The following is a 26,092-nucleotide window of genomic DNA, read 5'->3' on the forward strand; positions in this document are numbered from 1 at the left end:
AAAATCATTCAAACTTATAATTAATTAAAACAAAACGTTTATTAATGTAATTAACACAATTCTCATATTAATTAATCTATAAATATTTCTTACATTTTAATAAAAACAACTTTTGCAATTGAGTTATTTTATAACTCAAGGAAATATTTTGTTTTTGAGATGTGATCCTTAATGTTATTATTAACCCTATAATAAAGATGTGTGTTTTCTCCAGTTACTTTCAATACGCTTAATTAGGACACTATTTTGCAAAAACTGATAAAAACTAGGCAAATACAATGTGTTTAATGAAGTAGGATTAATGCAGATTAATTAGCAATGATTTACGATATACAGGGTGATTATAACTAAAGTTCTAATTTCAAAACACTGTAAAATACCACTGGTCAGAATGACTTGAAAATTTGCATGAATGTTCTTGAGGCAATGGAATTTTGTATGGCGAAGGGGAAAAATGCTTTAAAATGTAAAATAGACGACATTGTACTCATCCAGCACGTGGGAAATTTGCTCACAGAATGGATATGATAGCCAGTCAAGGCAAAATGATAATGCAATTAGCATGTCGCAATTTCATATAATTCATGGAAACATCACAAAAATTAAGTCATTTAAACAAACAAGTACAACTTACACAAGAAATGTTAATTATGTTGTCCACTGTGTTCTGGCTGTGAGGAGGAAGAACAAAAGTACTTGTTCAACAACAGATCAGAGTATGTCACGGTAATGATGCGAATGCTCTTTCAATTCAGCAAAGTTTGCAATCCGACCACTACACATACTATTCTGGGGTATCCCCAAAGCCAAAAGTTGCAAGGGTTATAGTAGCATTCACTTGTCAGGTGCACATGGCAGCCAGGTGGTGTGTCATGTTGTTATTGTCAAAATAGTTCTTCAGAAGCTGCTTCACTGGTGTTGCAATGTGCATCTTGATAAAAGTTGTGCTATCCACCAGGACTGGACAAATCGAAAAAAAAAAATTAGGTGCCAGTCAAATTTGTTAAGAGCAAAGCATGTTTATCCCCAAGGAAAACAGTCCGGAGTAATGTTTTTTTTATACTTTTGCAGAACTTTATGACCCATTCTCATGTTGGAAGACACATTATTATGAAATCGAAGAAAAATTGTCTCGTACTTACACTTCATTTTAGCAATGATGCATATAAAATTTCAGGTGCCAAAACAGATTTTCTAGTCACCCCGGCATCTGGGATTTGTCCAGCCCTGCTATTCAGCACCCGAGTGGCGCAGTAGTAAGATGCTCGTCTTCCACTATGAAGGCTAATGTCAAAGTCCACAGGTTCGAATCCAGTCAAAAAGAACATTTCTCACAGAAGCAAGTTCTTTACAATCCGGACCTGGGGTGACTACTGATAGATAGTGCTTTCATATTCACCCAACTTCATGGTTGAAAATTTCCATATGGCAATATATGACTGGAGTTGATGTGTGATAAAGTAGCCCTGCTATTCACACACTGATGCTGTTGAAGTGCCGAAATGATATGGTTGCGCAAAATAGATTATACCGCTGGCCAAGTAGAGCATCATCAACTTGTGCATTTTAAAGGGCTTTTTTCTTTCTCCAAAGAAAATTCCATTGCTTCAAGAAAATGGACTCATGAAAATTTTCCAGCCATTCTGACTAGCAGTTCTCATTCGTGTTTTGAAATCAGAACTTTTTAATTATAATCACCCTGTACATAGCTGATTATTTTTCATAAACCACTTACTATTTTACATCCTAACCAAATGTTGAGACAGTCCATATTCCTAGGAATTTCGAACTGAAAATTATTTGGATGGATCACCGGCCACTTCACGAACTGGCCAATTTCGGGCTTTTACTACTGTACAGTAGAACCTTGATTAACTGGAGATAATGTTGAAAATATTTAGATGTATAATATATATTTAATAATTCAATATTAAGCCTGGTGGCAATATACAGTATGTGATGTGCTGCTGCCTATGGAAAGAAAATGAAAATGTCTGTGATGTAATATAACTTAAGGAGCAGTTGGTGTCTTTTTGGATTATAAGACCACCTGAAATCACTACTGTTGCTGCTTCTTTGTGTAAGGGGGGGGGGGGGGAGCCTGTGAGATAATACCCACCACCACGTGTGATGCAATCCTCATTCATAAATTTGATTAAGACAGAGCATCAGAATCTAGTACAAAGTTCGAAAATGCAGTAAGAATGAGAAATTTTGATACTGCATATAATTTTCAGCAACTAAGATAGTTAAAATGAAAGAAAATTTATATTAAGGTCACTTTTATGAGATTTTTTGAAAAAACACTTATAATATCATCTTACACCATTTAAAGATGTACCCCCAAGAATAGAAAATGTGGTAAGAATTAAATATTTTTGCTAATAATGAACCAATATATTTTTCAGGGGAAAACATATTTAGGCCACTTTTATGAGATTTTTTGAAAAAAACCCACTTGGTTAAAGCCAACATGATTTAAACCAAACAAACCTGAGCAAAAGTAATTCAAAATAGAAGTTAGAAGGTAAATTTATCTGTTTTTTTTTTTTCCCCATTTACATGTCTTTAGTCCAAAAAACTAAAACTTTTTATAATGGGAAGTCCATTATATCAATCTTCCCTCTGATTGTGAACTGTCATTATAACAGACTTTTACTGTTATTATTATATTTCACACATATTTTTTGATTCAAATAAGCAAAGATTTGATTATCTTGGTGAAAAAATTTGAAAGTATAAGGTGCCAGGAAACAATGTTCTTAAAGCAGATTTCTCAGTCACAAAGAAAGGAGGCAGTTGAACCTACTACAGTTGACCGTTTGTTATTATGACCCCCTCTCCTATAGTTCTGTCAAAACAGATGTTACAATGAATAGTCATTATATTGAAAGGAAAACATATAGGACTGGGGTTCTCTAACTTTCCCCACCTGTGGCGCTCCCTTTCCTCAACTTTATAAGACCGGGAAATTTTTGAAAACATGAATGTTGATTAAGTATTTCACCTGCACAATCAATCGAACTTGGTCTTAAAGGGTTAATGCTTATCTGCACATCCTTAGGACAATTTAACAAAGAATCTCCTTGAAAAACCTTTGTCATTGACACCACGGGAAGTTGGGGGCACACAGTTTGAAGACCCCTGATATAGGATATTTGTTATATAAAAACATTTGTGACTTGTCCTACCGATTGTTATAACGAGCACTGACAGTATTATGTTACCTGAATAGCTTCTGCAATAAAACCTGCAACTTTTCTCGGTACAGATGTATCCAAAGTTTCCATGAGATCTTTCACATACATTTTATTTGCATGACAATGTCCAGGAGCACATGAACATTTTCGACATGTCTGTGCAAGAGAATCACGGCAATGAGATCCACCCCAAATTCCTTGATAAGGATCTGGATTCATAGTCTAAACAAAAAATATATAAAATTATTCAAATTTTCGAAACATTAAAAATATGAACGAATACAACATCTAATAATACTCACATGATGAATCCCAAATCCATTTGCATATACATGTTTCCAGGCATTTATACCACATAGCCCAATTGTATATGGACTGTCACCATGGTATGCACTCCTAAGATAAATGAAAATTTACATTATAGAGTAAACAAAGAAAGTAGAATTCTTCATGAAATCAACATAAGTTACTCCCAAGAATTTCAAAATGTAAATGACACTGGTATCTAAATTTGAAGTAACAGATATAAACTATTTTATGACATTTTTTCATAATTATAATTTCAAAATAAAGTTACAAATACAATGGAAAGTTGATATCTCGACACTCCTATATCGACTAATGCGGATGTCAATAAAAAAGTCAGGTTTTACTTCAATATACCTTTAACAATTTTTAAAAGTTGTTTATGTATGTATATGTACCTGTATATATTGCTGAACAATTCTATATATTTCCTCATCTGCAAATTCATAAAATGTTTTGATCTACAACTTTTTATGCAAAGTTTTCATATTGAGAATAATCTTGAATTAAGTTGAAAAAAGCGTTTTTATTGCCAGAAGATCTGTTATTTGTGAATGGGCAGTGTAATTGCTTAAGATAACTTTCCTCCTCTCACTTAAAACATTTTGATCTAGCTTTTTCAACTATCTTTCGCTCAAAAATTTCAGAAATAATTCACATCTACCTGTGGTAGTCCACAGGTTGAGTTTTCAAATTTCAAACACAAAAATAAGGGAAACTAACCCTACCCAAATGTGTGGAAAAGAATCTTCGATACATATTGTTATGTATCTGGCAACACCAGAAAATACAGTATTATGTTTTACGAAGGTGGCAACACTCGAAGGGAATGACAACATGGCGGGAACGAGATGTAAATATTGTTCCGTAATAAATTAGTTAAGAATTATCGTTCATCTCATGATTCACTACCGAAACGGCTCATAAAGTACAATAAAGTTGGCGACGAGTGAAAAAAAAAAAAGAATCGGAAATGGCAGACATCGACGATCTAGTAACCGTTTTAAGTAATTTCGTCTCGAAACTAAACGAAACTCATCCAGCATCTTCAACCAGCGTCAATGTGAAAACGCTTCTCCAGTCACAATCGATCTGGTTTGAATGCTACGACGAAGCTAACGAAAGTTTCGGTGAATATGTACAAAGACTCGAAAACTACTTCCAGCTCAAAGGACTCACGGATTCAACAGCCAACGTCGCCGAAGCCAAGAAAATGGTGCTAATCAACTGTCTCGGATCCAAGTACTATCACCTGCTTTCCAGTCTAACTTCACCGGATCTCCCTTCATCGAAGACGTACGACGACCTGCTGAAAATCTTGAAAGATCATCTCTGCAAAAGGGTAAACATCCTGACGGAACAACACAAGTTTCTTTGCCGCACACAACACCCAGGTGAGCCGATTTCGAATTATATCGCTACATTAAAAGAACTTTCGAAAACCGCCGAATTCAAATCTAGTTGTGAAAATGCTGAATGCTCAAAATCTGTCATCAACCTCATGCTACGTGCTCAATTTATACGAGGATTACAGGATGCCGAAATCCGCGAAAGAATTCTACAACAAGCTGAACTGACATTCGACGAAACACTCGAAGTCGCATTAGCGATTGAAGCTTCGAAAATCGAAAATAAAGAACTCTACAAGAGTAATTACGGTTCCAGCGTGAATAAAATTGCGCAATGTAATAACAGCGGGAGTTCGCGACGGAAATCGACTCCGCATCGACGCGACAGATCGGCAAGTCGGAAGCGAAACCTCAATTTGAGAGACATCGGGTTAGAAAACGTGTGTCTCCATTGCGGAAAAAACAACCACCAGAGCTCTCATGCCAGATTTGCTTCAAAAAAGGTCATATCAGTAGAGTATGTATTACAGAGCTTCTGAAACGGAAAAATAAAAGCGGATCTGAAGGAAATACTGTTCAATATGTCGAAAATCCAGATCACTTTCAAGTGAGCCAAATTGTTGATATATGCACTAACACTGCTGAAAAAGACGATAGAATATTTGCAGTCATTCAATTAAATGGGAAAAATTGTCGTTTCGAATGTGATTCTGGTAGTCGTGTGAGCATCATGAACATAAGTGACTACAGGCGCTTAAACCTAAATCTTCCGATCCTGAAAACAAATATATTTTTCCGAAGTTATACAGGTGAAATTTTCAAACCTATCGGATACGTCAAAGTGACTGTATGCTACAATGCTAAATCCAGTGAAGAAGAATTATACCTTGTCAATTTGAAGAGAGAACCTATCCTTGGTCGAAATTGGATGCGTAAATTGGATATCAACATAAATGACATTCATGATTCCTCAAGTGTCAAGCATATACCTGTGTGTGCCGTAAAAAGATCTGTTCCTAGTATTGTCAATGAATACTCTGATGTTTTTGAACAAACAGTGGGCAAGATTCCAGATTATACATGCTCCCTGAAATTGCGGAAAGATGCCAAACCAGTGTTTGTTAAACCCCGTCCAGTACCATATGCTTTGCGTGAAAAAGTTGAAAAAGAACTGGATAACTTGTGTGATCAAGGGATCATAGAAAAAGTGGATCATTCAGAATGGGGAACTCCACTTGTCATCGTGCCAAAATCTGATGGTTCTGTAAGACTTTGTGCTGATTATAAGGTGACTGTAAACAATCAACTTCATGATGCCAGACACCCAATACCCAAGATTGAAGATATATTCAACAAGCTACGAGGTGGATCATATTTCTGCACCTTGGACATCCATAAAGCATATTTGCATTTAGCAGTCGATGAAGACAGTGCAAAAGTTCAAACGATCTCTACACATCGAGGTACTTATTTGGCAAAAAGATTGTTTTTTGGTATTAAAACTGCACCGAACGAATTTCATTCTTTCATGGATCAGTTTGTTCAAGATTTAGATGGAGTAACTGCATATTTTGATGATTTAATTATACAAGGCAAGACTTATGAGGAATGCACAACACACTTGCTGAATGTTCTAAATAAATTACGAAAATATCATTTGCATGTAAATATCAACAAATGTAAATTTTTTGAAAAAAGTGTAGAATACCTTGGACATGTTATAACTTCCAAAGGACTGAACAAATCTCCAGCTAAGATTCAAGCTATTCAAGAAGCACCCAGACCAAAAAATGTTGACGAATTGAGACAATTTTTGGGCTTAGTTATGTATTACTCGAAATTCATCAAGAGTGCATCAAGGTTACTTCACCCACTAAATAATCTTCTCAAGAAAAGTATTCCGTTCAACTGGACAGCTGATTGTGAAGCAGCATGGATAAAAATCAAGTCTGAAATTGCTAGTGACCAAGTCCTCATACCATTTACTCCAGAACTTCCAGTGACTTTGGCTACTGATGCTAGTCCACATGGTCTATCCGGAATATTATCGCATATTATGCCTGATGGAAGTGAACGTCCTATTGCATTCGCTTCAAGATCACTAACAGCTGCTGAGAAAAATTACAGCCAGCTCGATCGAGAAGCTACAGCTGTGTATTGGGCATGCAGAAAGTTCTATGATTACATCTTTGGTCGAAAATTCACATTGGTTGTGGACAATAAACCAATGATGACTCTCTTGCATCCAGAGAAAAAACTTCCAGCATTGTCAGCTACAAGAATGTTGCGGTATGCACATTTCCTTTCCAACTTCGACTATGACATCAAACATCGAAAATCATCCGAACATGCAAATGTAGACTATTTGTCGAGAAGTCCCTTACCACTGACAGATGTACAAGTCAATACTGTTGATGATGAATACATCCTGCAAGCATCAGTGATTAGACACATATCCACAGACACAATTACTTCTGAAGAAATCCGAAAATATACAGAATTGGATGATGATCTACGTGAACTAAAGAAAAATGTGATGGAAGGAACTTTATATGACCCAGAAATAACATTACAAGAAGGAATTCTACTTCGTGGACAGCGTGTAATAATACCTAAGACACTTCAACCAACCATCCTTCAAGAACTACACTCAACTCATTGTGGAATAGTGAAGATGAAAGCACTTGCTCGAAATTACTGCTATTGGAAGAATATTGACTCTGACATAGAAAGTCTAGTGAAAAGTTGCAAGAACTGTTGTGACGTCAAGAAAAACCCCCAGAAAGCTCCAGTGCACAATTGGGAAAGTCCAACAAGAAATTGGCAACGTGTTCACATGGACTATGCGGGACCCTTCATGGGACATTTTTTCTTACTTGTCATCGATGCGAAGTCTAAATGGCCAGAAATCTACTACATGAAGAAAGCTCCAGATTCTGCTATTACAATTCATTTCCTGCGAGAAATATTCAGTCGACATGGACTGCCAGAAATTCTCGTTAGTGATAATGCTTCAATTTTCAAATCACAAGAATTCATGGACTTCTGCAAACGAAATGATATTCGACAACGAATGATAGCTCCTGGTCATCCCTCAACAAATGGACAAGCAGAACGTTATTGCCAAACCCTGAAGACAAAACTGAAATGCATGGAATTCGAACGAGGAACACTTCACGAAAAATTATGTAAACTATTGTTTCGGTACAGAGCTACACCTCTTTCATGTGGAAAGACACCAGCAGAATTATTGTTGGGAGAGAATCTCAGAACAAAGCTAGATCTCCTCAAACCTACAACTCCTGAGTCATACAAGAACAATGCAACACAGCCAGTCTTTGACAAATTTTTCAAGGAAGGAGATAGAGTACAGTCAAGAAATTACACTCATTCAAGCCTATGGAAGTATGGAACTGTTGTTCAACGATTGGGTCGTGTTCATTACCTAGTTGAACTAGATGATGGATACATTATCAAGAGACATTTTGAACAGCTTCGACGGTGTGAAGTCAATCGACCGTCTTCTCCAACTCCTATTCGACTATCAGTTCCTATGAGACACTTCCCTCAAAAGAAATCTGTCACTTTTAGTGATCATGTAAGTCAACGAGAGATTCCTGCAGTTTGCCAACACAAGACTTCATCTATGGTAGATGCTTCTACTGAAACAGAGCAAACTTCAAATGCAACTCCTCGATCAACAAGAACTATTTTTCCTCCAGCTCAGACTACTCAACTGAGACGCTCAACTCGTTCCAGAAAACCAGTTCAAAGATTGAACTTGTGACTGTTCAAATGTTGATTCTTGTGTATAACTTTTGTTTCTATCATTAATCATCTCTTAATTTAGTGTGGGAGAATTGTTATGTATCTGGCAACACCAGAAAATACAGTATTATGTTTTACGAAGGTGGCAACACTTGAAGGGAATGACAACATGGCGGGAACGAGATGTAAATATTGTTCCGTAATAAATTAGTTAAGAATTATCGTTCATCTCATGATTCACTACCGAAACGGCTCATAAAGTACAATAAACATATCAATTAATAAACAAATGAAGGAAACAATGAAACACATAACTTTTGAATCACATGAGAGCAATGGCGTAAAATATTTCGAACTGATCAACATGAGTGATTTCTGAAAATATATTGTGATAGAGCAGTATAAAGCGTAGCCAACTTAAGCGGGATGTGGTCATCATGAGTTGAGTTAGAGAGGTTTCCCCCCATCTCTCAGAAAATTTTAGAGAGGAACAAAGAAACTGTTCTAAAATTATTAAATGTTATAGTGGACGGGGGGTGGCGTTTGCATCTCCCCATAAAATTAAAAATCCTAGTTACGACACTGTGGTAATCTACTGGTCAAATCTCTTCCCATCAGTTGCTGCCAATCTCCCCAAAAGTATTGAAGCAAACCAATTTTTTTTTTTTTTGCAAGAAGCAGTTTTCTTGGCAGTGGTTCTGTCTTCAAAACAAGTTTTCTTTCCTAATTTACTTAGAGAAAACAGTTTTTCTTCTCTGTAACAGATAAGGAAGCAATGGTTTGACTTTTGTGACATTTTTGAAGTTTAAAAAATTTGTGAATCAACCTATTACTCAAGTCCTGTCCTATTTAGTTTACATGTAAAATTTTATGAAAATTAATGGTGATTCAGAACTTAAGGGCAATGCAAGCAATGAATGTCTACATGGTGCTGTCATTGAATGCATAAAATGCTGGTTTTGTCTTTTATCATCAAAAGATTTGATTTAATAAATCATTCCTAAGCTGTATCAATAATATTTAGATACATCAAAAAGCATGTGACACTTAGGCCTAAATTAAGTTCAAATTTTACTTGCCTCAATGAAATTATATCAAAAGCCCCAGTATACAGACGTGCCAGGAGCATGGCCATATCATTTGCCTCAGAACCACTATTGCAAAAGTAACAAACCTGAATATGAAACACACTATTTAACAATGGAAAAGTTGCAAGGATAAATATATATAGACGCTTTAATGATACGAGGTACTCCGGGTAAGTAGAATCCAATATGATCTATGCAATTCAGTTAACTTCCAGGGAATGGCGATGGGAGAATTTTATTTTTACACTTACTCAATATTTAAGTAAAACAGTGCTTGGTGTGCTGGCTGCTCCTGGAACATTACAAGACATTTTCATTTGGAAAGGTTAGGTTTGTGATTAGGTTGCTATTGTTGTGTGCGTGCTCTTCCTATTTCTATTCCTGAAAATACATATTGGCCTATCTATTTTTCAGAGGCTAGTTGATCCTTTCTTTCTTTTAAATGTCTCATTATAATACAGGGGTGGGAAGTGACCAAGTTCATTTTGTAGCAGCTTTGGAGCAGCAAAATTCAGGATTCTGAGCAGTTTTGGAGCAGCTAATTGAGGATTCTGAGCAGTTTTGGAGCAGCAAAATATAGGATTTGGAGCAGATATTTATAAATTGGAGCAGCGAAATATTAACATTTTCATTAATCCTCACCCCTTTCCAAAATAAAACAACTGCACTGTCTTTTGTTATCAAACATCTTTTCATCCGCTTGTTTTTTGTTTTTTCATGCTTTTGATACCTTGTTTGAAAGAGCGGCTGTCATAAAATTTTTCGCACCAATCTATTTAAGATGATATTTGCTGAGGGCACTATTTGCTATCTGGAACAGCAGCCCTTCAAAAATGGGCTAAAAATTTTCTATAATCTTTATATAGATATTATAAATTTTCTATATCAAGTTTTAAATTTTTTTATACTCAGAAAGAATTTGTTGCAAAATGGGAGAGAATTTCGGAAGAATCAACACCATGGTTAGCGATTCAGCACTCATTGGCGATCTGACACTCGTTATTTGGCGAGATTAGCAATTTATTCGTTATTCAGCAAAGTTTCTAAATTAGCAATTGTAATTCGGCGGACATGCTCTTTTTACTCCCGGAATGAAAATTATTCCCGAAACATCGGGATTTAACGCAATGACGATTGATTGCAGTAATTTCTGTTGCTTCCAGTAGCGACTTTTTTTTAGAAAACGGAAACTGACTCACATTTGTGCTTTAAAGCTGAATGACCATTGCAAACCATCTTCAGTTCCACGATCACAGATATTATTGGGGTTTCGCGATGGAAAGCCAGATAGTTTAAATAAGGAGATAGTTGAAGTACAGTGGAATAAAACACACTCTTTTCGGAAAGAATCATTTCGTGGCAAGCAGGAACAAAAATTTTTTGACGCCCTTTCCGAAATTCCAGGAATACTGAAGCAAAATTCGCTATTTGGCAAAGAAAAATACGAAAATACCCTATTGGAGCAGGATGGTGCAAGATGTTAATTTTGGCACAGAGTTCCCACCCCTGTATAATATAATATGATGGTACTTCTACAGGGAAAGTTGTGGAATATTGAATAGGGTTTCACTTTCCCCACGCTTCTCTTGATGCTGGGGCACAAATGGAACCCAATTAATTTACACTAACCCAGTACCTACTTGCATTGGCTTGATCAACTATGATATGAAACTGGATACAAAGGGATAAAGCTCCAGAGTCAACACAAGCTGCTTTTATGGATCTGAAAGATGAGCGATGAGAAATAATGGAAGAATGAAACTTTATAGTCCTGGTATTCAAAATCCATTTCAAAAGCAAAAGTTGGTGATTCGCAAGTTCACAAATAAAATGTCAATAAAGATGCTCATTAGGCAACTAACCAAAGTTAAGAAGTTAAGACTTGTCTGGAAGCAAAATTTAGAAGAATCACTGCTACCTAGAGGTGTACAGGCAGTTGCTATAATTGCTTCTATGTGCATCTGTAGGTAGTAGTGATGGCCCGACATTGAAGACAAGACTGTCATTACAGGTGAGGAAGTTCTGACAATCTTATCACCTCTTAACTTTTACAGTCTGGGAAAATTACTATTTCCCTTTCTATTTGCCTCATTATTTAATGTTGACTAATGTTTAGTGGCGAGGGATTTTTTTGCATACTAACGCTGTTGATGATCTTTGTATTTTAATAATAATAAGTTTGGATTTTTTATGGTTCAAATGAATTTTTCCCCTTTGTTATGATTTTTTTCACTTTCATTTATGAATCATAATTTTATAAATGATTTTAAAGCACAAATCAGCCATAAGCACCACTCATCGAACCAAGTGGAATCCATGGCAACCTACAACAAAAAATTTATCTTGAAAGGTAGCACAAAAGAAAATAAATTTCTAACATTAGCCCTAAAAAGTGTGATTTAACGAATTTGCTCCCACATTTTCAAGAAGTTTTGTTGACTTAGCCATAGATGCTAGGTTGAATTTGCATGATCAAAACAGTGGTTCTACTTACCCCAGCGTGCCTTATATAATTTTCTAACATTATATAAAAATAATTATTATTGGTAGATTTAAACATCACTTGGTGTATTTAGTATACAAGGTGAGTATAATCAAGCAATGAAATTTGGAAATCCTTAAATTCAGTATTTTTGTCAGATAATTTTCATTAGAAGACTTGTAATATAAGGAATATTTACGAGTATAATTATTAGAGCCCGAATTATGTATGCACTAAAAAAGTGGCAAAATATGCTCTAAAAATATGAAAATATGCTCTAAAAATATGAAAATATGCATAAAAAACCAAAAATATGCACTAAAAAAATCATGAAAAACTTGAAAATTCCAAAATATGTACAAAAAATATGCATAAAAAACTACTATACAAAAAAAGCAGATGTGTTTTTAAAATGCATATTTTATACTTCTTAGTGCATATTCATTTACCAAAAAATATCCCCATATATATATATATACTGCTAATGCAAATAACTTCTACGTATTTTTTATTTAGACATTTTTAATTTTTAGTCTGTTGTAGCTGCACAGTAATGAAATCCCAGTAACAAAAGAATTCAAACACCATTTCTGAAAAAAATTTAACACTTTTGACATATCTCTAGAAATAGTGTTAGAAAAAAACAGTTGATATATTGAAAATACAGTATTACAAACATCACTATTAATTCACAAAATCCCACCTGGGGAAAAAAAACAAATGTTATGAGAAATATTTATTTGCAAAAATTATAAAAAAAAGTGATTGAGCTTAAATAAATCTTCAAAAAATGCACGATTTTCACAATGTGAAAATTCTCTGATTTTATGCATTATTGCTAAAAAAAGGCCAAAATATGGCCCGGATTATATTAAAGGCTTTCCAGAAATTTTTTTTTACAAGTAAACATTCTTAAATTTTGTGAAAATCAATGATGAAATGAAGCAGAAATAAATTGAATAAGGAATATTTTAGGTGTCATAATAGAATTTTATTTTATCAAGTAATTTAACATTAGAATGACAGATGCAGTCACTTTGACCACACAGTTACTCTGACATGTGATTACACCCAAACGGTTTATCTCAGGTTGTTGAAATTTCATGACTTTTTCATGTTAAAATCTCTTAAATTCCTAAAATATAAATGTTCCAGATTTCTTAACTTAACGGTAAAATTAAGCTCCACCTAGAATGACAGTAGGTAGAACTTCCATATAGAGATATATATTTCTATATATCCCTTGTAAGACCAGGAAATTTTCGAAAGCATGAATTTTTGTTAGTATTTCACCTGCAACATCATTCGAGCTCGGGCTGAAAGGGATAGAAGTTCTATATACACTGAAGAGCCAAAAAAACTGGTTCACCTGCCTAATATCGTGTAGGGCCCCCGCGAGCCTGCAGAAGTGCCGCAACAAGACGTGGCATGGACTCGACTAATGTCTGAAGTAATGCTGGAGGTAATTGAAACCATGAATCCTGCATGGTTGGAGATCTCTTCTGAACAGCACGTTGCAAGGCATCCCAGATATGTTCAATAATGTTCATGTCTGGGGATTTAGGTGGCCAGCGGAAGTGCCTAAAGTCAGAAGAGTGTTCCTGGCACCACTTTGTAGCAATTCTGGACGTGTGGGGTGTCGCATTGTCCTTCTGAAATTGTCCAAGTCCGTCGGAATGCACAATGGACATGAATGGGTGCAGGTGATCAGACAGGATGCTTACGTACCTGTCACCTGTCAGAGTCGTATCTAGACGTATCAGGAGTCCCATATCACGCCCCATACCATCACAGAGCCTCCACCAGCTTCAACAGTCCCCTGTTAACATGTAGGGTCTATGGATTCATGAGGTTGTCTCCATACCCGTACACGTCCATCAGCTCGAAGCAATTGGAACCGAGACTCGTCAGACCAAGCAATGTGTTTCCAGCCCTCAACAGTCCAATGTCAGTGTTGTCGGGCCCAGGCGAGGCGTAAAGCTTTGTGTCGTGCAGTCATCAAGAGTACACGAGTGGGCCTTCGGCTCCGAAAGCACATATCGATGATGTTTCGTTGAATGGTTCGCACGCTGACACTTGTAGATGGCCCAGCATTGAAATCTGCAGCAATTTGCAGAAGGGTTGCACGTCTGTCACGTTTAATGATTCTCGTCAGTCGTCGTTGGTCCCGTTCTTGCATGATCTTTTTCCGGCCGCAGCAATGTTGTAGATTTAATTTTTTACCGGATTCCCGATATTCACGGTACACTCGTGAAATGGTCGTACGTGAAAATCCAAATTTCATCGCTACCTCGGAGATGCTATGTCCCATCTCTCGTGCGCCAACTATAACACCACGTTCAAACTCACTTAAATCTCGATAACCTGCCATTGTAGCAGCAGTAACCGATCTAACAACTATGCCAGACACTTGTTGTGTTATATAGGCATTGCCAACCGCAGCGCCGTACTCTGATTGGTTCCATATCTCTTTATTTGCATACACATGCCTGTACCAGTTTTTTTGGCTCTTCAGTTTATAACTATATAGAGATGTTCAACTAATATGATGGCAAAATACACTGAAATGGACAATCTTCTTATGCGAATGTTAATATTGAGGGGGAACAGATGTTCTATCATGGTGTTTGCTTTCTTCCAGTACCCATTTTGTACCATTCAAAGGTACACTTTTGAAAAAGCTTGTTATCATATGTTATTTCAATTCATTTAGGGTTTCTATGGATCTTATTGTTTTTAGTATATTGCATTCACTAGTGCAATGTTGCACAACGCAACGAAAGGAATCTTCATTTTCATGATTTTAGCCATGGACAAAACTCCAGCACAGGGTTCCGAGATGATTCACTACGGAGGGGCCTCATTAAATATCCCAGTCCAAGTGCCCTGCTGGATAATACAGAGAGTCATTATTTTACCACATATCATGCTTTCCACTGAGCCAAAGAATAATTCTACAGTTTGTAAGCAGAGAAAATCTAGGTCTTGAGGACCATGCACACATAAAATTGAAATCGTAGATGAAGGAAATTTTGGCCAGAAGTTATGAAATTTTATTACTCTACTAATGAGTGTCATTGATGTTTCAAATTTTCGAGTTAAAAAAATTATTCTCTATATGCATATATAATACAGAAAAAATTTAATTTTTAATGAACACACAAATATCTGAAGTTCACATTAAATTCACCTTTAAATTCCCAGGCAAACGATCAGTAAGCTTTTGTGCATACTCGTGAATTGTAGGATGTAGATAAATGTTAGTTACATGCCAAAGTTTTTCTATCTGTTTGATAGCAGCATTCTTTACTCTCCTTCAATAAAAAGAAAAAATAAATTGAAAAAAAATACCAAGTCTCAAAATTGGTTGATTTGTCAACCAACTTTGAGACAAAGTCAAAACTTTCATGGTTGATTTTAATTTTTTTTTCTTTTAAAAAAAGGATGTTGTAATAGTCCAAAAAACTCACATAAGTTTTGTATGGATTTAGTTAATATTCTAACTTTTGAATGCAAAAACTTCAAACACAAAATATGTTCAAACATCAAAACAAGGATATACTAATATACCTTACATGTTACTGTTCCTTTTCTTACTTTTGCATCCATATTTTTCTTTGTTTCAAACAAAGCTGGAGGGGCAGTTTTAACTTCCAAGATAAACTAATTGAGAAAACTATTATGGGCAGGAATTATTTGGGAGGGAAAAGGAGTTTAAACTGGTAGAAGAGAAAACTAATAAACTCTAAACAGTAAGTTTCACACTAGAACAACGGAAGCTGTCACTTTGACCACAAAGCTACTTTGACATGCTATTACACTTAAGAAATTAATCCCAGGTAATTTAAATTCTGACTTTCAATAATGAATGTGTGTGGTGTAGATGTTGAAACAGTTGAAAACATTTCTTCCGATCTAGATGAACATATGGATCATATTTCACACTCCGAAAGAGATTCAATGGTATTTAGCCCAATAAATGAAAAAAATTTACAAATAGTGATAAATAGTTTGGAAAATAATAAAGCATGTGGTTATGATGGTATTACTGCAAAGATGTTAAAAATAGTGTATAAATATCATTCTAAATTCTTACTTTATCTTGTAAACACTTCCATATTAGAAGGGAAATTTGTGGAAAAATTAAAATACGCAATTGTAAAACCCATCTATAAGACCGGAAATAAAAATAACTTAACAAATTTTCGCCCCATTTTGATTTCGCCCATATTCTCAAAAGTAATCGAATCAGTTGTTAGAAATAAAATTGTCAATTTTCTTGACAAACATAGTTATTTTCCGAGTTCACAGTTTGGTTTCCGAAAAAATATGAATACAGAAATAGCCATTTAAAAATTCTCTGAATATATCCACACCGAAAATAATAAAAATAATAAAAACTTAGCCCTTTTCTTAGATATAAAGAAAGCGTTTGAAAGTATCGATCATGATATATTAATGAAAAAATTCTACAATGCAGGTTTAAGGGGGAAAATTTTTAACTGGCTTACGAGTTATCTTGAAAATAGAAAGCAAGCTGTTAAAATAAATAATATAATAAGTGATTATAAGATAATAAGAAAAGGAATTCCTCAGGGATCAATTTTAGGATCATTGGCATTTTTAGTATATATAAACAACATTCATTCTTTGCAACTGCATGGGAAATTAGTTACATTTGCCGACGATGCCGCATTGAGCATATCAGCTTCAAATGATCAAGTATTAAAGCAATATACAGAAGAAGACTTAAATCGAATTCAATATTGGCTCCATAGAAATAAACTCCAGTTAAACGTCTCGAAAACAAAATACATAAAATTTCAGCTTCGAAGAAATGACGTTGACATTTCATTTCAGATAAGGTATCACTCTCTAAATTGTATGAATGAGCTCTGCGATTGCCCTCAAATAGAAAAGACTGAAACCTTCAAATATTTAGGAATAACATTTGGTAGAGATTTGAAATGGAAAAATCATATAGAAATTATCAACAATAGAATAAAATATTATAATATAAGAATGTATAATCTTCGAAATATTATTTCAGAAAACTTTTTGATAACTATTTACAATGCTTGGATCCTGCCCACCATTCATTATGGAATTTGTGTATGGGGAGGTGACTAAGACTGTAATATCCAATTACTCAACAAAACAATAAACAAAAGCTTAAACATAATAATCAGGCCAAATACTCATCATCCATCAAATATCCAAATAAATGACTACAGATCAAATGTTCATAAAACCTATGTTTATAGACTATTACTTTTTCTATTCAGAAATACAGATTGGTTTAAAATAAGACAAATTCAAAGAAATATCAGAAATAATGGGGCCCAATTTCAAATAATTCTTCCTCGTAAAACTATAATAAAAAAACAATTTATCTATTTAGGACCAAAAATTTACAATACCCTGGATTCACACATAAAAAATGAAAAACGCATAAAAAATATAAAACTCTGATTAAAATGTGTGGAAAATACCAATATAATAAATAGTATATAAAGTTTTAAGACAGACCAATAAACACATACATAGAAACCATGGGGCAATTTATGTGTGTGTGTATGTGTACGTGTAACACATACGTGTATATATTAAACGATGTGTTGGCCACAAGAAAACATTTTTGGTATTATTTTCATGAATCTGCCCTGGATGGACATAAGGTCCCTTGGGAGATCATACTCTTGTATACAGAGTATGCAAACTACACAGTTTGTGTGTAGTTCATGTGTTGTGTTGTTTTTTGTTATGTTGTTGTATGTAGTTTATTCATACAAATAAACCTTTATTCTCTCTCTTAAAAAAAAAAACTTTGCTCAATCATGCTCTCACCACAGTGGTCTTGATCCCTGCGCCTGGAAATGACTACTAAGTCGATATGAAGAAATTACCATTTATTACTGAAGTACAGGGTGTTTCACGAAGGACCCCTAACTTTGAAAATAACTCTGAAACAGTGATAGATAGAAGCATGAAACCAGTGGTATGTTTATTAAAAAAACCGTAAGAATCTGATAATGAAACCTCAGAAATTTAGTTACAAATTGTGCCGATAGATGGCGCCTGCATTACCATAAGTAGGCTGTACATGGTGAGTAATGCAAGCAGCCCTCGTTGCATTCACATCAAAAGTGATTCAAAATGTGCATCATTCACACAACACACATTACAAACGAAGAATAAAATTGTCAGTGACCCTCGGTAGTGTGTCACCGTCAGACCAGACACGACCCAGGCTCTGTCCCTCCCAGGATATATGTCTTTTACCCGTGTGGGTTGAAAAATGAACGTGGTGGTGCAGCTCGGATTTGAACCCGGTACAATCGAGGATTGCCCTATGTATCTCACGCCATGCCTCTACCGATCGCACTATCGTAGCAGTGGGTGCAGTGTAGTGTGTCACCGGAAATCAAGACACAAGCTTGACAAATAGCTTCCTCCACCTCATCGAGTGTTAAAGGCCCCAAAGCAGAATGTGCCAAAATCTGCGACGTACGTCGCAGAACAATTTGGAAGAATTTTACGAAAAAGTGCAAAAAAACATTATTACATGTATGGGGATTTTTACCGCAGAACATTTCCAGTCAGTTGAGGGCTCGTCGCAGAACAGTGCTAAACATTCTGCTTTGGGGGTTAAAGGATTGTTGTGGTAAACAATGTCCTTCAGTGTGTCCTACAGAAAGTAGTCACAGGGGGTGAGGTTTGGTGAAAACGGAGGCTAGTCCATGCCTTTTCCCTGAATAGTTCAATGCAATAACTCTATCATCGAAGTATTCATCCATAAAGTCAAAAACAGCTTGTATATGATGTGGGTGAGCCCCATCTTGCTTGAACCTTGTCTGGTCAATCGTCCAATGCTTGTGGAGTGGCGGCAAATTGTTTCAATATACCATTAAGTCGTCAGCGTTTCTCACAAGAAAAAGGGCCCAATGATGCCTTTGTAGGAGATCACATCCCAAACAGTAAGTTTTGGGCAATGGACTGGTCAAGCGTGAGACAAATAAGGGTTTTTGGTACCTCAAAATCGCCAATTGTGTCTGTGAACGACACCATCCAGATGAAAATGCACCTCATCTGTGAACCATATTCGAGCAACATTGAAACCAGAACCATAAATCATGTTGAGCATCTCGTTAGCGAAATCCTCTCGTTGTCAATCAGCTTGAACTGGTATGGCGTGCCGGCATTGAATCTTGTATGGAAACATGTGTAATGTCTTCCGCAGGATTCTGCACATGCTAGATGGCATGATTCGGATTCAACTGCAAGTCTGTGGACAGATTTATTTGGATGACGCTCAATAACTGCAGCAAGTGCCTTTGCATTTTCAAGTGTAATGACGGAGTGGGTGGGACTCACATTTCCGACTAACCCATTGCCGTGTTGCCTATCTGTCGAAATTTTTTGAATAGCTCCTGTGAATTATTTTTCCTTATGGGCCTTTTGTGACTTGAAATCAGGTTTGAAAACTTCTCTTTCTTATGGCAGTAGAGCTGTGATTTAATCGGTAGTACTCCAACACAATAAACACACGTTCCTCCATGGAATACACCACTTCTGGAATTTCTTTCACTATACGCTAATAGCAGTCAAGTTTCAACGGCGAAATCTTTGATGACTCGCCGTCTGAGCTCGCTTCCTAAGGATCTGTAATGCCGCCTGCTGCGCCATCTATCACCGCAATTTGTAACTAAAATTTTGAGGTTTTCTGTATCAGATTCTTACGGTTTTTTAAAATAAACATACCACTAGTTTCATGCTTCTATCTATCACCGTTTCCGAGTTATTTATTTTCAAAGTTAGGGGGTCCTTCATGAACCCTGTATTTGTCAACAGACTCGCCATGCTTCTGTGCATCTCTGGGAGACACCAAGCAAACCATGTTCTGTTACAGAAACTTGAGAAATAATTTAGAGAGATTGAGTTAAGTATAGCGGTGGTGACCACTGAGTAATTCGTATTTCTATAAAAATGAGCGTTCCATTTCTTCTCCATCTAACTCCTTTACATACAGACTTTTAACAACAAATTTGGACAATTCACAGCTGAGCAACAAACTAGCAGAGATAAATCTCAAAAACTGGTATCATTATTTGTACATGAAAAATGAAAGAAAGAGATGATAAACAGCAAGTTCCCATTCTTTCCTCCTCTCCCAGCTACCCTTTCACTATATCATCAAACCACAGCAATGGAGAAAACATATGATAATGCTGAGGTAAAGAAAAAAACAGACAATTTTTCTTTTGCAGGGTTACCAAGGAAGAGCCAAAAGGATGGGAGATAGAACATGAATGTATTTCTTTCATTTATAAAGGGCCAAGATATCTCATTCCTGATCATTAAGGGGTTAATCTGAGATAGGCAGAGGCAAGAGAATTTCTTTAGAAGCTCTCATGAATACTTTTCCTTATAACTCACAGCATGATTAAACATACAGATCTTCAACAAACTGCTGCTATTCCACATGCTCAGACTCCTATTCATAGGAAAAGTTTTTTTTATAATAACCCTGTCCTGCTTGATAAACTATAGTGCATGTCATAAGTATAACGACAGTATTTTTTTTTTTAATAAAATATTATGAAAGTAATAGTTAAAGAAGTTTCAATGCACAATTATAGAATTAACATACAAGATAACATAGTTAAATATTAGCATACTCCTGTGCATGGATAACATGAATAACAAAATTACAACTCAAATTTTGAAGAAAAGTTTGAAAAAAATGCTGTCTCTCTCATAAATATAAAGGCAAACTTAAAAAAAATAAGTTCTATGAATCTTAATTAAGTTGATTTGCAAATGAATAGTTCTTTCATACCGTATATAAAACACCAGAGAACTTTTCCTATACATTTAGTTTTGAATGTACCAAGTGACATTTATTCTCGATGAGGGGTCTTTTAACACACACAGGGTGAATGTGACCTGTTCTGCCAAACAAAAGGGGGTGATAGACGAGCTCTGAAGTGGACCATGAAAAACCCTACCAACCCTGTCCTATTTCCATTCATTTTCAAGTTATAGGGGATATTTGATTATGGAGAAAATGTGTGTCAAGTCTGAAAAACCCCAAATTTGTGAAGTTTTTGAGAGACCTAGAAGCAACCCAATTTTATATTTGGAAAGAGCAGAAAAAATCTTATAAGGTGACACTAATTCTATCAGAATATCTGCATTTAAATGTGTGCTATAAGAACTGAAAGATTGGCAAACTCAAATTTTCGCAAATATTTTTAATCACCAATTTCGCAAACACCCTTCTAGCTACAACCGGTCAAATTACCAAAAACATGTCCATTCCACCAGCTTTTGAAAGAGCCTACAATAAATCATATTGGTGATCTAGTTCAGGAGAAATTTAGCCGTTTGTTTGCAGCACATCACTGAAATCAGCATCCGTTGAAATAAATATTTAACAAAAATTTACAATTTGCAGTTACAGATTTTGGAACGGTTTGATTTTGCAGAAAAAATCTTATCAGGAGACACCACCTCTATCAGGATGTCTGGATTAAATGGCAAGATACAAACACCGGGAGACTGGTAAAGCGCAAAATCAAATTGTCAGCAAAATCCACTAAAATGCCTACTTGGACAAATGCTGATTTCAGTCATGTACGGCAAACAAAAGGCTAAATTTCTCCTTACACTAGAACACCTATATGATTTACTGTAGGCTCTTTCAAAAGCTAGTGCAATGGGTAATTAGAAGGATATTTGCAGAATTGGCGATTGAAAATTTTGATGCCAATTCGATTTTGAACTTCGCCAAATCTTTCAGTGCTTGTTGCTCACCATTAAGGTATCCGACCACATTAAAAATGTCATTTTGGAAGGAAAAAATATTGATTTTAATTTCTTCAAAGATTTTCAATTTTTTATGAAAGCCCTATTTTGTGATTCCAAAACAGGCCTTCTTTTGTTTATGATACTTACAATCGAAGTTACATCAACTTTAAAGTGTTGCGTTTTTACATACAATTAATACATGAATAAAAGCTTCAAACGTGTTTTATGACATTTTATTTGAATTTGAAACAAGATTTCTAAAAATCTATTCATTGTATCATTATGAAATTTTAATGATATTCTGCTATATATTGTTGAAGCTGTGAACTAAAATTTAAGGTCTAACACATATATTTGTCTAATTACAATGTTTTATAGATGATATGCAGAGTGAAATTTCAAAAAATTCACACGTATATTAACAGATTTGAGTGTAACTTATAAGCATACCATACAATTCTTTAACTTTTGGTTCATAACCTGCACCATCACATGTTGAATGCACTGTGAAAATAACTTTCCATTAATAGAATTTTTTGCAATTTTTTCGAATATTACATGAATTTAACTTAAAATTTGACATAAAAATTACCTTTCATAGAAAATGGCATAGGTAGTCTAGAAGTAATTATTGTTCTTACCATTTTGGGACACTTTTATATGAAAAAATGTTATTAAAGTTCACTCCTGCACCATTTTATAGAAAAGGGACAAGAAAAATAATTGGATACCTTGAAACCAAATATTCTGAGGAAAATGGTGTCATCTTAAAGGATGTTTTCTGCTCTTTCTAAACATGTGCTTAGTTTGTGTGTAGGTCTTGCAGGAACTTCACAAATCTGAGTTTTTCCAGACTTGACACATTTTTCTTTCATACTTGAATATATAACCCAAAAACGGTTTGAGATAGGACAGGGTTGGTAGGATGTTTCATATACCACTTAGGTAGGGTTACCTGATTCGAAAACTGAGAAAGGAGGATGCCAAAAATTAAAACACATAAAATTAAAATATTTTTAAAAATATATATGTCTGAAAAAAAAATGCAATTATATGTTGATTTAATCAATTTGTTAATTTAAAATGCTTTCTGAAAGCTAGTAACTGAAAACTTCACTGGAAAATTTACCTTGTCCACCCCCAAACCTTAGGTCAAACAATGTGGTCCCCAAAAGAAAACTTAAAAGAAATCCTGCCCACCCCTTAAAATTTGCCATCTCAAGATTGCCACCCACGACATGTAACTTTCATTATCTCCCATCCAGCCCCCAATCTTGCTACATTTCATGTCTGTAAAACTTAAAAGCATCATGGGGCTCTTGGGCCAAGTGATGTTCTGGAAGTCCCTTTACCCTATTGCAAGTCCAGAAGGAAAAAGCTTTCCAATTTACACACATACTTTTGGAAATCATATAATTTCCCAATTTCACATTTTATTGCTTACATCATCATTATTCGGCCCTCCTCCCTGTTAACAAAAGTTAGCAAATGTGAACCCCCCCCCCCCCCATGGGTGCATGGGGAAACTAAATATATAATAAAACCATAAAAAACAAAGTTCCATCTGTACTTATTACTTATTGCAATAGTTATGTTATCACTACATGAAGTGTTTCTTGGTATATAAACTAATATCTCAAAGAACACAGTCAAAAGAGACAATATTGAGTGTCGTCACAAAGCAGGAACTTAATGAACACCACAAACAAACCCTATTATTGTGAGCTACACCTCACATGCTTTGGAAGGATGAATAGATGAAATATTTTCTTTCAATGATTGAAGTTGCAAACCTACAAAAAAAATTATTTGATTCAAGAACAACCATATGTATGCAATAGAATGGCTGAAATTCAGTCCAAACTTAATCCAATGCACAGGGGGTATACGTAAATAGGTGGTAGTTTTCAATTGCGTGAGAACTGGAAAATCAAATAAAATGAAGTTGGTAGGAACTGACCCAGAACGTTTGCATAAACTAACGATAGTTAGGCTGGCAAAACTTTATCTCTAAAAACAAGTCAACTATTTAATCAAAATGGTGTGTAAAACATCTTTATACACTTTCAAGGCAGTATATCTTTGAACTTTCTTTTTCTCTGGAATTGGAACAAAAATTCCAATGCTTTCGGTTTTTTATAGTGCTTGTTCCGATTCTCCAATAAAATTTGGGTGTTGCCATCGTATTGTTTTCAAATTTTGTAACCGCAGTACATCACAGTGGCAGAATTAAATACTTTGAGCAAGCACATGCTGAAAACAAAAAAATCCCAAATTTTGCATCAATTCATTCATCACAGCCCTTCTCAGCAAAGAAACTTTCTGACTACCCTGTATACAGTGATATTTTAGCTAATGAAGATTTGTTCCAGAATCACATTTGTTAGCTGAAACAATTTCCTATTAGTATTTTTTTTTTGGAAAATCCTTTAATTTGCTCCAGGTACTGCCCAAAATTTAAAGATGACTTTTATAAAACACTATTAAAAAACTAAAAACTAACTGGAGGCTGAGATGCACAACTTTATAATTTGGATGAAGAATTTAGAATCTCCCAATGTGATGTGACAAGGTCATTTCTCTCTATTGTACATGCAGATGAAAAAAATAAGCTCCTAGAATGTCTATACTGTTCAGTTAAGAATCTTGCACTGAAAACATTCAAGTCTAGGCTTCTTTTTAGTGCATTTTCTCTCAGCTTGATCTTTCATTTTACATGAAATGGCTGAAAAGTGTTCTGAAAGAGAAATAGAAGTATTTCAAAAAAGCAATTCTGGGGCAGACAAATTAATTGGGCTTGAATGACAATTATGCTGATGATTATTGGCACAAAAATTCAGCTTACAAAGTGGCTGTGTTATGTTAGCATGAATATCCACATCAACAAAAATATTTGTTAGCTGAATCCATGTTAGTTAGCCAAGACTGAAAAAAAAATACTTGTTAGCGAACAATTTCGTTAGCCATGGTATCACTGTATGAATAAAACTAAATGTTCATAACTCACGGATGACAGTGGCCTACACTAACAGTAACAATTCCACCAAACATGTCCAAATAACGTTTTCCTGTGTGATCCCAAAGCCATTGCATGAATCCATCAGTTATCATGATAGGCTCTTTGTACATTGCGACATTGGAATTTATTTTTTCCCTTCTAATTTTTACAGCTTCACTATAACTGATGCCCTTGAAAAAAAGAGAGGGGGATAATTAATGTCTACCATGTATATATTACTATATTTGAAATGTGATACAGTTAAATAGCAAAATGAAGAAAAATTATAAGAACGATAAAACCTGAGAAATATGTATGTGAACTACTCGCATCCTTTCACTGCAGTTGTCAGATTCATGTCTTGATGTTCAAGACATTAAATATGATTTTTACATCTATTTGTTTACCAGGCTAAACACTTAACAAGAATGGGAATTATCTAAAATCTTTCTAATAGTGAAACCTGTCTAAGACAGACACTGTTATAAGATGGAACCTGTCTTAAACAGAATCAAAATATAATCTGTTCAATGATTAGTGCTTTTATTTGCACTTCTATAAAACAGAAATCTGTCTAAAATGAAATATTATTTCAGTCTACTGATGTTCCGTTTTCTACAGGTTTCACTGTATTTCATTTCCCATACAAGTTAAATAACCAATTTGATCTACAATCCATGGCAAAAAGTGTTGGATCATATACAAACACACTACCACACACACAATGGTACATTTAAAAAATAAATAATAATAGTTTTTTTCCCCTCTCAGTGAAAAGTTTTGGTAAAATTAATCATTCTAAATATAGAATAAATGAAAAAAAAAGTGAATTTATCACAGAAAATGGCATAACATTGAGTTCATGTACATGGGTTGGGATATTACTAACGTTGATAAAAACTGATTTTTCATTTTAATCAGACTGATTTTTTTTAATTTTCAGCTTTAAATGTTAATTTATGCAGAATAAAATATCACTTAATTTTTATTAACATTTAGAGGTTTTAATGTTATGGCTTCAAAAGTATGACTGAACAATATCAAGTTCTAAAGTATACTTGTGAAGTAGGCTATAGAAATGAGATGAACAC

General features: G+C 35.0%; 1 protein-coding gene across 3 annotated transcripts in view; it reads right to left on the reverse strand.

The window, feature by feature from the left end:
• The window catches only part of LOC149080214 (alanine--glyoxylate aminotransferase 2, mitochondrial), a 61,061-nt gene that overhangs the window by 26,606 nt on the left and 8,363 nt on the right, over window positions 1–26,092 (reverse strand). For all 3 annotated transcript variants that reach the window (XM_089239271.1, XM_089239270.1, XM_089239272.1), the window contains 5 exons: window positions 25,011–25,192; window positions 15,384–15,507; window positions 9,703–9,797; window positions 3,503–3,596; window positions 3,228–3,422 (listed from right to left, as the gene is read on the reverse strand). In XM_089239271.1, coding sequence (XP_089095397.1) covers window positions 3,228–3,422; window positions 3,503–3,596; window positions 9,703–9,797; window positions 15,384–15,507; window positions 25,011–25,192 — 690 coding nt within the window. The remainder of the gene's footprint in view (window positions 1–3,227; window positions 3,423–3,502; window positions 3,597–9,702; window positions 9,798–15,383; window positions 15,508–25,010; window positions 25,193–26,092) is intronic.

Source organism: Pholcus phalangioides, unplaced genomic scaffold (genome assembly GCF_987345545.1).
Source record: "Pholcus phalangioides strain wild (caught in Gottingen) unplaced genomic scaffold, Ppha-v1.0 ptg000011l_1, whole genome shotgun sequence".
Lineage (NCBI taxonomy): Eukaryota > Metazoa > Arthropoda > Arachnida > Araneae > Pholcidae > Pholcus > Pholcus phalangioides.